General features: G+C 41.5%; 1 protein-coding gene across 1 annotated transcript in view; it reads right to left on the bottom strand.

Moving 5' to 3' along the window:
* Positions 1 to 12,475, bottom strand: part of DNER (delta/notch like EGF repeat containing) — a 369,484-nt gene that overhangs the window by 7,931 nt on the left and 349,078 nt on the right. Inside the window, exon 12 of the mRNA XM_032277988.1 lies at positions 1,975 to 2,221. Within this exon, the coding sequence (XP_032133879.1) occupies positions 1,975 to 2,221 (247 nt within the window). The remainder of the gene's footprint in view (positions 1 to 1,974; positions 2,222 to 12,475) is intronic.

Genomic DNA, 12,475 nt, shown 5'->3' with positions numbered 1-12,475 from the left:
TTTTTTTTTTTTTTTTTTTGAGACGGAGTTTTGCTTGTTACCCAGGCTGGAGTGCAATGGCGCGATCTCAGCTCACCGCAACCTCTGCCTCCTGGGTTCAGGCAATTCTCCTACCTCAGCCTCCTGAGTAGCTGGGATTACAGGCACGTGCCACCATGCCCAGCTAATTTTTTGTAGTTTTTAGTAGAGACGGGGTTTCACCATGTTGACCAGGATGGTCTTGATCTCTTGACCTCGTGATCCACCCGCCTCGGCCTCCCAAAGTGCTGGGATTACAGGCGTGAGCCACTGCGCCTGGCCCTGACTAATTTTTGTTAATAGAGTTGGGGTTTCACCAAGTTGGCCAGGCTGGTCTCAAACTCCTGACCTCAAGTGATCCACCTGCCTCGGCCTCCCAAAGTGCTGAGGTTACAGGTGTGAACCACCATGCCCGGCCAGGTTTTCTCATGTCTTGACCAATACCAACATAGGACATCCGAAGATAGATCATACAGCTACCAGTTCCCTTGAGCCCCAATCTTAAGGCATCAAACTCATGCCACTTTTCACTATAGCACCCTTATGTTCTGAATTGTGTGCTTGAGATTATTCTATCAACTAAAAGAAGAGATGGCTTACTTCAATAAACAATATTGCTATTATTTTTGGAATACATACTCTGCAAAGTCAGTAAAATGTTATCTTAGCTGATTGTTTTGTGCTATATAATAGATTTGGAGAAGTAAATATGGGGTTATCTGTTCATACCATCTTTAATATTTGTAATGGATGCTGGACTATACCAAGGTGATGGGTTAATCTGTGTAGCAAGTCACCATGGCACAGGTTTACCTACGTAATAAACCTGCTCATCCTGAGCATGTACCCCAGAACCTAAAATAAAATTTGAGGGAAAAAGTATATACATATTTGTAATTTATATATGACTTCCATAACTCTCCAAGGAGGGATAGTTATCACTTTATACAGTTGAGGGAGCTACATTTGCCCGGACTTCCACTGGAGGTCTGCAGGCAAAAATAAGCAAATGGCTGGGTATGAGTTGTGGCCTTTAGAATGTGAAGGTCTTTTTCATCTTTGCATAGATAACTTAAAACCTAAGTGCCATCCAAACTTGGAAGAATTATTTTCTATGGATTATCCAGACCCAGGGTTAATATCCTTACTACATAAGGACTTCTTATGAATCATTAAGAAAAATCAGAAGCTGGGCACAGTGGCTCACACCTGTAATCCCAGCATTTTGGGAGGCTGGGGCAGGTGGATCACTTGAGATCAGGAGTTCGAGACCAGCCTGGCCAACATGGTGAAATCCCATCTCTACCAAAAATACAAAAATTAACTGGGCAGATGGCAGATGCCTGTAAGATCTGTCTAAACTACAGATTCAGGTAACGGAGTCAGTAGGACTCAAAGCTATACCTCACCAGAACTTACATTCATTCTATGACAACACACTCACTCCCTGTCCCTCTGGAGTCTTTCTCGCAGAAAGGGACAATGCTTTATAAATATTCTCTCTAAAAGTAGAAAGATAGCTCTTTATCCTTCTTTTACTAGGTCTTTAAGTCAAATGATTTATATGTTGACTTATATTTATATATAAGTCAAATCATTTATATGCTGATTGTTTGAAGACCAACGTGGCAAAAGACATTCTCCAAAGGAAAAATTCATCAAAAAAGTTTTTAGTACACTGTGATTACAAATCAGGTATTTACAGTTGCAGAGCAACACAAATTAGATGACTAAATGTATTCAATGTAAACAAAACAAAAGGAAAAGCTAGCAGCAAATTAAAAGGAGTTTGCTTATCAAGTGGCTGAATGATCTATCCCCACATGCAATGTGGAACCTATGTTCCATTCTTTAAAATCTTCTCTTTGCAGATGGAAAGTCCTGTGTATAATAAAACCCTGTTCCCGAGAATGCACCTATGAAGGCAGCATTCCCCACGCCGCCCCTGCAGCCCACCTGGCGTGCCGGATGGACGCGATGGCATTGCTGAACTCGCTGTCAATGCTGCGGCAGTTGTAGAACTCCTCGTAGGCTGGCCTGGAAGAGCCCTGGTACTCAATGCGGCTGATGCGGCAAATCCCCACAATCAGGATGATCAGCATGAGGATGAAGGCCACACAGAGGGCTCCGATGATGATGTAGAGGGAGTGCCGTGGCATGTTGGTGAGGCTCTCCGCCATGTGCCCGGACTTCCACTGGAGGTCTGCAGGCAAAAATAAGCAAATGGCTGGGTATGAGTTGTGGCCTTTAGAATGTGAAGTTCTTTTTCATCTTTGCATAGATAACTTAAAACCTAAGTGCCATCCAAACTTGGAAGAATTATTTTCTATGGATTATCCAGACCCAGGGTTAATATCCTTACTACTAAGGACTTCTTATGAATCATTAAGAAAAATCAGAAGCTGGGCGCAGTGGCTCACACCTGTAATCCCAGCATTTTGGGAGGCTGGGGAAGGTGGATCACTTGAGATCAGGAGTTCAAGACCAGCCTGGCCAACATGGTGAAACCCCATCTCTACCAAAAATACAAAAATTAACTGGGTAGATGGCAGATGCCTGTAATCTCAACTACTTGGGAGACTGAGGCAGGAGAATTGCTTGAATGGTTGCAGTGAGCCAAGATTGCACCACTGCACTCCAGCCGGGGTGACAGAGTAAGACTCCGTAACAAACAAACAAACAAACAAAAATCAGAAATACACCACAGAAAAAAATGGTCAAAGGAATTCATAAAAAGAAAAAAATACAAATAGAAAATTGCTTGGCTTTGGAATTACAAAAAAATGTAACTCCTCTACCAGCTCCCAAATATTACTTTAAAAATATGGTAAGCACAGTGGGCAAGGGTACCCAGAAATGAGGACTATAAGTTGATACATAAGCCTTTCTTTGACTAATTACCATATGGTCTGACCCAGATATTCCCATTTTAGGATTTATGCTGGGGAAGTGGCCCAGGAAATGTGTGAAGATTCTCATCTTACTATCACAATTTTAAATATTATTGCTTATTCCATATTTAGAAAAAGGCTCCAAAAATCACAGACACCCATGTACTCACTGCTTAGTTAATAAATGTTAATATTTTACCATTTTTCTTTAGATTTTTTTCAGATAATTTTTTTTAAAGAAATAAAATGTGGCTGGGCATGTAATTACTCTTGCTTGTAATCCTAGCCCTTTGGGAGGCCAACTCAGGCAGGTTGCTTTGAGCTTAGAAGCTTGAAGCCAGCCTAGGCAATACAGCAAAACCCTTTCTATACAAAAAATACAAAAATTAGCCAAGTATGGTGGCACACGCCTGTGGTCCCAGCTACTCAGGAGGCTGAGGTCCCGGCTACTCAGGAACCTGGGAGATGGAGGTTGCAGTGAGCTGAGATCACACCACCACACTCCAGCCTGGGCAACAGAGTGAGACCTTGTCTCAAACACAAACACACACACACACTCACACACACACACAGCTGAATTTCCCTCACCCCATACACTCTCTCTCTACTCCATCAGCAGCAGCATAATTTATAAAAGTCAAAAAATAAATAACAACCTAAATCTTTAACACTCAGTGAGATGAAAAAATATCCATTATACAAAAGAATAAAAGCATGTTATCAAACAGGATCTACTTGGACAGTACAATAATTTGACAATATGTTATGAATTTAAAATATCTGTATGCACATTGAAAAGCTCAGAAGGATAGTATGATGATAATGGCAAACATATATTGATTTCTTATTATGAACTAAGTTCTTTTTAAAAACAGCTCATTTAATCATTATAACCACCAGAAGATACATTTTTCTCTCTCTCCACTTTACAAAGGAGGCTTAGAGAATTGACATCACTTAGAGTGAGTACATCTGATACAAGTCAAGACCTGAGGTCTTAGCCTTTGAACAGCCACATGCTAACCACAGTGATCTCTAGAAGACAGAATTTAAAATGATTATTTTCCTCTATATACTTCTCAGTCTTTCCCAGCTTTTTAAAAATAAAAATTTATTCCTTTTACAATGAAGCAATAAGCAATACATTTAAAGAAGACATTTTTAGGATCATCTTCAGCGTAAGAGTGGAAATAGTATCAGCCTTGGGATCACACCAACCTTGCTTTCAATCCCAGCTCCTACATTTACTCGATCTCCTTGAGCTTTGGTTTCCTTGCTTGTAAAATGGAAATTGGCTTGCTGTGACATAAGTTAGAAAACATGTTTTTAAAACATTTAAAACTTTTTAACTTTTTAAAAAGTTAAAAAGTCCACTCCTGGGCACGTGGTGATTGTCCTTAAAGAGGAGCAGTATGGTGGTGAAGGAGGGAAGGACAAAGGGAAGCATCCTATCCCCTAAGGTATCCGCTCTGAGCTGAGGATTATCGAGCATGGCCCTGTGTCCTTACTAAAAGCACCAACCTGTATTAGCAGAAAAAACTAGAAGGACAGGGTGTAATCTCTGTGCTTGGCATAGGTCAAGAACATCAAGTTATTTCCTGTTTATAGGTCTGCACCCAAGTGAAACTCTCTAGATAGTGTATATAGGATTTGAAAGGAAACTGTGGACATTTTAAGGAGCTAGGTAAGACCAAAGAGAATCTGAGCTCAAATGGAATAAAGGATGCTTTCTCTACTTTACTCACACACCACCACCACCATTCCACACTTCCCCACCCATGCCAGGACATCACTTTCATGGTGGAATTTCAAGTGCCTGCAAATGAGATTCAGAGGTTAGTGGAAATGGGAATGAGCCTGTCTTTCCATGAAATCCACAGGACTCTTCTCAGTGTACCATTATCAGTGAGAGTATTTGTGGCCTCTAGATACTTACACCCTCATCTTAGCTATATCTTCAGTCATCATAGAATCCAAAAATCACAATTAGCTATTCCTTACCTTGAAAAGCTGCAGTCTGAAGAAGTGTACAGATAGATACTCAAGCAGCAGCCCAGGCCTGAAGACCCACTTCCTAGAAGCTAACAGAAAAACGAACCACGTGCCCAGCCTGGATGCTTCCTGAGAATTTGAGAATAGATGAATAACATGATTTCCCAGTTTGCATCCAGACACTCCTGAATATTTCACCAAAACCTTTGAAGCCTGGTTTGTCATTTGAGTCTGCCTGCCTGAGCTCATAAGGCCCATGGAGCTTAGTAAAACTAAATGACCATTAGTGCATTCACTGCTCCAGCTAAGCCAACTCACACACAGGCAGACAAAGTAACATAAATCAGCAGAGCAAATACTCATGATGGAAGGAAGAAGGTGTTTTGGGAAACCAGAACCAAGGCTCAATCCCCAAATCTGCAGCCGTCTCATTTGGCAATACCTGGTATGCACTGAGAGAGAAAACTTGTTTTTCTGGCTGAAAAAGCAAGCGTGATTCACTTGATTTCCAAATATTATAACATTCTCTAAAAAATTTAGTTGCAGGCTGGAGTCCAACACTAAGCAGAGTATGTTATAACATCCATTTAGCATCAATACAAGGGCAGCCAGTACTACGTTTTCCTCCAACTCGGTAGAGTGCTCAGATCTGATCACTATGGAAGATCACACGAGTTCTTGATGAGTTCTTGCAGTCTATGCATAAGCTTCATAGAATTAACTTACATATCATACCAATTGTGTATACACAGTGAGTGCACAACCACATGGCCACTAAAGTGGAAAAAAAAAAACCATACTGGGCTACGTCCTCAGTGTGGTGTCCCAGGTCTGACTGCTTGCATTTCTGACCATCTGCTCCATATCCCAAAACTCTGTATTCCAAGCTGTTTGGACTTTCAGGAAAACTTTCTCAAGATTTCGCCTACAAGTTCTGCTTTCCTCCCTCCCCCTGCCTTTCTCTTTAAAGTTAGATTCCCCCTCACCGTCATCTAAAACTTTTTTGATAGAAATGACTGTGGCTGCTTTATAGGCTAATTGGTTTAGTAGCTGGGATGGATCTGGATAAGTCCAATACTAGGTCTGAGAGGCAGCAAATTTATCTCTGCCAGGTGGCTGCAATCACCATCTCTCCGTCCAGACGCTATCCTCATAAGTCATTGCTTTGCTGCATCCCAGGAGTCTCATCACATGAATCGTTGACTATGTTGGCTACAGCATGGCATGGGAAAGAATTGTGAACCAGAGTGTGCCAGATGGGTTAGATGGGTTGATCTCATCAGCCCCAGCAGGTGCGTGACCAGGAATGCATGTGCCTGAACTGTTCAAGAAAAATGACACACTTGTGGGTCTGACAGATCATTTGCATTTTTGTTTAAGCTAAATTTGTTTGAGGTTTTGTATTTTCCAAAGTGCTTTTGCATTAAACATTTCAGCTGGCCCTAAACAAGCACCTTGAGCTCAGCAGACGTGCTAGACTTGGATCAGTTGCTCAAGGTGAAGCAGGCAGTCAGTGGCCAAGCTGAGAATGAAATCAGACCCACCTCCACTCTGCCAAAAATAAACTCCAGTCTAAAATACATACGCCATATCTACTTTTCAATTTACCTAAATGAATGTAGCTAGACTAGTTAATTTGCTTACCTATGTTATTTTTTAAAATTTATTTATTTATTTTACTTTAGGTGCATGCTGTATCTGGCATTTCTCCCCACGTTATCCCTCCCCACCGTCCCTTCCCTCCCCACTACTCCCCTCCCCACTCCCCACTGTCTCTCCCCTACGCCCCCCAACTGTCCCCTGTGTGTGATGCTCCTCTCCCTGAGTCCACGTGTTCACACTGAGATATCATCTCACACCAGTTAGAATGGCGATCATTAAAAAATCGGGAGACAACAGATGCTGGAGAGGATGTGGAGAAATAGGAACACCCTTACCTATGTTATTTTTAAAAAGAGCAAAAGTGAGAATCTGTCTTATGAAGATGTTACTTGGCTTAATACTTTTTTAGACCACTTGCCTAGAACAATTGTGAGGAGGGATGTCAAATTACTTTGTTTTCTATAGCTAAAGTTTAGCAAGACAATCAAAGCAGTGAGACTAAAAAAAGATTAACAACTCTTGTTAATCTCTAGAAGAGGAATAAATGAGAAAAGGGAATGAAAGAGATCATCTCCTTCATGGAGATCCATTCACTGAGCACATGAATTAAGGACCTACTATGTGCCAGGGACAGTACTGACTGGCAGGGATAGAAAGCAAGGGAAAATAGAGAGAAAAGTAGGCTCATGCAGCCCCAAGTTTTTTGAGGAATACAGGGATCAGGCAAATGATCACACACACAAAAAGTAAAAGTACAACCGTGCTATGTCTACAGGAGACGAGCTCTTCAGTGCAGCAGGAGGACAGGGGATATTTTACTTCACTGACTATCAAGAGAGCTTGCACCACAGGAGCTCTTAGGGAGTTAGGTTCTAAGTGTGAGTGGGGACTAACCAGCGATGGGCAAGAGCAGAGGGGAGACTGCCACGGACAAAGAACCAGAGTGAGCACAGGCCTGTGGGAGGAAGGGGAGGGAGCAGAGTGAGGGCAGGAAGGATAACGGTGCGACTGCTTGAGAGAGAGGGAGAGAGTGGCCCCAGCAAGGAGGAAGGGCCTCCTTGCAGAGTAGGGCAGTGTGTCCTTGGGTCTTTAGCCACTTATTTATTTTAATAGGAGCTTGGCACAGTCAGGGTTGGAAACAGTGGGAGGGAGGGTCTGAGTGTTCCAATTTGCACTTTGAAAAAATCCTTCTGCCTGTGCATGAAGAAAAGGTTTGAGGAGCAAGGACAAATGCCAGTTCAGAGCCTCCTGTAGGATGAAGCAGAGTTAGTGGTAGCTTGGCCTGGGGTGATGGACATGGAGACAGAGAGAGGGGAATGTATGTGAGTGATGTGTTAGGGCGGAATCAACCAGACTAAGTGCAGCTTGTACAGATAGGCCAATGAGGGGAGAGAAGCCAGGAGGCCAACTCCTGGTTTCCTGGCTTTTATTACTGGATGGATGAGGTGTTGTAGCCGAGTGAGATGACCAGGTTTGAAAGGAAGATCCTGGGTTTGGTTTTATACATGTTAAATTGGAGGTATCAATTCTGGGCACAGGTTTTGGAAAATAATATATGACTAAATCCTCAAAAGCAATTGTAACAAATGCAAAATTTAATAAGTGAGATCTAATTAAACTAAAGAGCTTCTGCACAGCAAAAGAAACTATTGATAGAGTAAACAGACAACCTACAGAATAGGAGAAAATGTTTACAAATGATGCATCCAACAAAGATCTAATACCCAGAATCTATAAAAAACTTAAACAATTGAACAAACAAAAAACAAATAACCTCTAACCTCATTCAAAAATGGGCAGGAGGTATGAACAGACACTTCTCAAAAGAAAATATGCAAGTGGCTAACAAACAAGAAAAAAATGCTCAACATTACTAATTGTCAGAGAAATGCAAATCAAAACCACAATAAGATAACCATTTCATACTAGTCAAACTGGCAATTATTTAAAAGTCAAGAAACAACATATTGGCAAGGCTGAGAGAAAAATGGAATACACTGTTGGTGGAAATGTGAATTAGTTCAGCCACTGTGGAAAGCAGTTTGGAGATTTCTCAAATAACTCAGAACTGCTACTCAACTCAGCAATCTCATTATTGGGTATAGATCCAAAAGAAAACAAACTGTTCTACCAAAAAAACCATAGGCACTTGCATGTTCATTGCAGCACTATTCACAAAAGCAAAAACATAGAAGCAACCAAGGTGCCCATCGACGGTGGATTGAATAAAGAAAAGGTGGTACATATACAGCATGGAATACTATGCAGTCATTAAAATAAAAGAGTGGGCTGGGCGCGGTGGCTCATGCCTATAATCCCAGCACTTTGGGAGGCCGAGGCAGGTGGATCATGAGGTCAAGAGATCGAGACCATCCTGGTCAACATGGTGAAACCCCATCTCTACTAAAAATACAAAAATTAGCTGGGCACAGTGGCGCGTGCCTGTAGTCCCAGCTACTCGGGAGGCTGAGGCAGGAGAATTGCTTGAACCCAGGAGGCGGAGGTTGCGGTGAGCTGAGATCACACCATTGCACTCCAGCCTGGGTAACAAGAGCGAAACTCCATCTCAAAAAAAAAGAGTGAAATCATGTCCTTTGCAGCAACATTGATGCAGCTGAAGGCCATTATCCTAAGTGAATTAACATAGGAACAGAAAACCAAACACCACATGTTCTCACTTATAAGTGGGAGCTGCCCACTCACAGTGGCTCACACCTGTAATCCAAGCAGTTTGGAAGTCTGAAGCGGGCGATAGCTTTGATCTCAGGAGTTCCAGACCAGCCTGGCCAACATGGCAAAACCCTATCTCTACTAAAAATACAAAAAAATTGGCCAGGTATCATGGCACATGCCTGCAATCCCAGCTACTTGGAAGGCTGAGGCACAAGAATGGCTTCAGCCTGGGAAGCAAAGGATACAGTGAGCTGAGATCGCACCACTGAACTCCAGCCTGGGTGACAGAGTGAGAACCTGTCTCAAGAAAAACAGAAGGTTGGGGGGAGGTAAACATTGGGTACTTGTGGACATAGAGACCACAACAATAGATATTAAGGACTACTAGGGAGGAAGGAAAGAGAGGGGGAAAATGGTTGAAAAAAACTAAGTGTTGGGGATGATGCTCAGTACCTGGGTGATGGGATCACTCATATCCCAAACCTCAGCATTACACAACATACCCAGGTAAACACCTGCACATGTACCCCCTGAATATAAAATAAAAGTTGAATAAACAAATAAATAAATTGGAGGTACCTTTAAGACACTCAAGTAGTTATGACAAATAGTTAAATTTGGATGTTTAGCTCTTCATTTTAGTTAATAAAAGCTGATATTCATTGAGGGTTTAATTTGTGCTGGACACTCTAAGTGTTAAGGTGTTAACTCACCTATTCTTCCTATAATGCTTTGAGATAGACACTGCTATTACCTTCATTTTATGTAGGAAGCAACTGAGACTCTGAGAGGGAAGCTACATGCCCAGCGTAACACACACAGCAAGAGTTTAAGCCCAGGTGGTCTGGTTCTAAAGCCACATACTTCAATCAATAAGCAATGTTTTCCAAACTGTAGGTTACAGAAATCAATGTAATGAGCCAGATTCACATTTTAAAAAATAATAATTTAGACAACTATTTCAGAGTTTGTCACACTTATAAAAAGTTAAGTATTATTTTATGTTGTGTGTGTTTTGCATATACTAGTCTGTGGGTTACATGCAGCATCAACATATTGCTTACTGTGGGTTGCACTTAACAGGCCTGAAAAGCACTTCCCTATGCTATACAAATCCACCATTACTCTTCAGAGAGACAATGGAAAGTTCCTCCTCATGAGATATTTTGGAATAAAAAAATCAAGATCTAATTACATCAGTAACAACTACCTATCTATATAATGTCTGTGGTCCATAATATTCTATACTTACAGAAAATTAGTTCATCACCCCAAAGTATCTAATTTACCAAGATTCTATCAGAGATGGGAAATTTCATTTCCAGCAGATGCCCAGAGACTTCTAGTTGTTTGAAGAGAAAGACAGCTAATGATGATAATTAAGGCAACCATTTGTTAAGCACCTACTGTGTACCCAGCACTGAACTATATTGCTTAAATTTACTATCCCATGTATCAAGGCCTGAGGCTCAGAGATCTTGTTTTCCAGCCCAGGGATAAATACCTGAGGAGCTAGAATTCAAAACCAGCTCAACTCACAGAATTGAGTTATCAACCACAAAACTCTACCATAGCATTCTTGCCACTCAGTCAGGATGCTTTTCCCACATCTAGCCACAATCCCACCCTGAGAAGTAGAGGATACATTGCTGGTGTTCCAAGCATGTACTAAAGGTAATTATGGATTCAGTGGGATTTGCAAGCTACCCATGGGCCCCAACACCATTGCTTTCCGGGGGAGAAGTTCTGAAAGGCAAAGAGTCGATTTATACTGAAATTCTTATGAAAAGACAAAAAAAAAAAAAAAAAAAAAAAAGATAATCACCAACCAAAATCAAAACATTAAATGCAAACACCCTTTAATTTGACAATTATGTTTTGAGAATTTCGATTATTGATATTCTTACATAAGTAAGCACAAAGATGTTACTGTGGCGTGAATATATGTGACTCCCAAGTTCAAATGTTGCCAACTAATTGATACAGTTAGGCATCGTATCCCCACCCAAATCTCATCTTGAATTGTATTCCCCATAATCCTCATAATCCCCATGTGTAAAGGGAGAGACAGGTGGAAGTAACTGAATCATGAGGTCGGTTCCCCCCATGCTGTTCTTATGATAGTTAGTGAGTTCTCATGAGATCAGATGGTTTATAAGAGGCTCTCATGAGATCTGATGGTTTATAAGGGGCTCTTCTCACTTCACTCAACACTTCTCCTTCCTGCCACCTTGTGAAGAAGGTGCCTTGCTTCCCTTTTGTCTTCCACTATGATTGTAAGTTTCCTGAGGCCTTCCCAGCCATGCTGAACTGTGAGTCAATTAAATCTCTGTCCTTTATAAATTACCCTGTCTCAGGCAGTTCTTTATAACAGTATGAAAATGAACTAACACACTAATCAACAAAGTGATAGAATTAAGAGATGTAGTCTTTGGCATGTGACGAAGTCATGAGGGCTCTGCCTTCATGAACTAGATTAATGTCCTTATAAAAGTGGCCCAAGAGAGTCACCTTGCCCTTCCACCATGTGAAGACATTGCCAGAAGGTTCTATCTATGAGGAATGGGCCCTCATCAGACACTGGATCTGCCAGTGCCTTGCTCTCAGACTTCCTGGCCTCCAGAACTGTGAGCAAGTACTTACTGTAAGGTATTTTGTTATAGTAATGCAAGCAAACTAAGACAGTTGCATATATAAGAATATTCATTCTAGTATTGCTTTAAAAAGCAAAAAACCCCAAATATATTACCTATCAATGGGGGTCTGACTAAATAAATTTTGGAGATGCTAAAGAATGAAAATACTATGTGGCCTTTTTTTTTTTTTTTTTTTTTTTAGGCAGAGTCTTGCTTTGCTGCCAGGCTGGAACACAGTGGCACGGTCTTGGCTCACTGAAACCTCCACCTCCTGGGTTCAAGCAATTCTTCCACCTCAGCCTCCAAGTAGCTGGGACTACAGGTGCGTGCCAAACGCCCAGCTAATTTGTGCAATTTTAGTAGAGATAGGGTTTCACCATGTTGGCCAGGATGGTCTCGATCTCTTGACTTCATGACCCACCCACCTCGGCCTCCCAAACCATGTGGCATTTTAAAAAGTGATGTAGATCTGAATAGGCCAGTGTGGGTGCATCTTCAGGATACACTGTTACACATAAAAGCAGTATGTTGAAGAGTGTACAAAAAGGTCTCATTTGGACAGGAGAAACTAGGAACTTAACTATTGACTGAATGCATCCAGAAGAATATCCAGTAAATGTCTAAGAGTAGTTACCTTTAAATAGTGAGGTGGGGATCTGGATA

The sequence above is a fragment of the Sapajus apella genome, unplaced genomic scaffold (genome assembly GCF_009761245.1).
Source record: "Sapajus apella isolate SASKATOON/1434 unplaced genomic scaffold, GSC_monkey_1.0 scaffold10, whole genome shotgun sequence".
NCBI lineage: Eukaryota > Metazoa > Chordata > Mammalia > Primates > Cebidae > Sapajus > Sapajus apella.
Note: the sequence above shows the minus strand (reverse complement) of the source record. Positions and strands in the feature narration are given on the sequence as shown.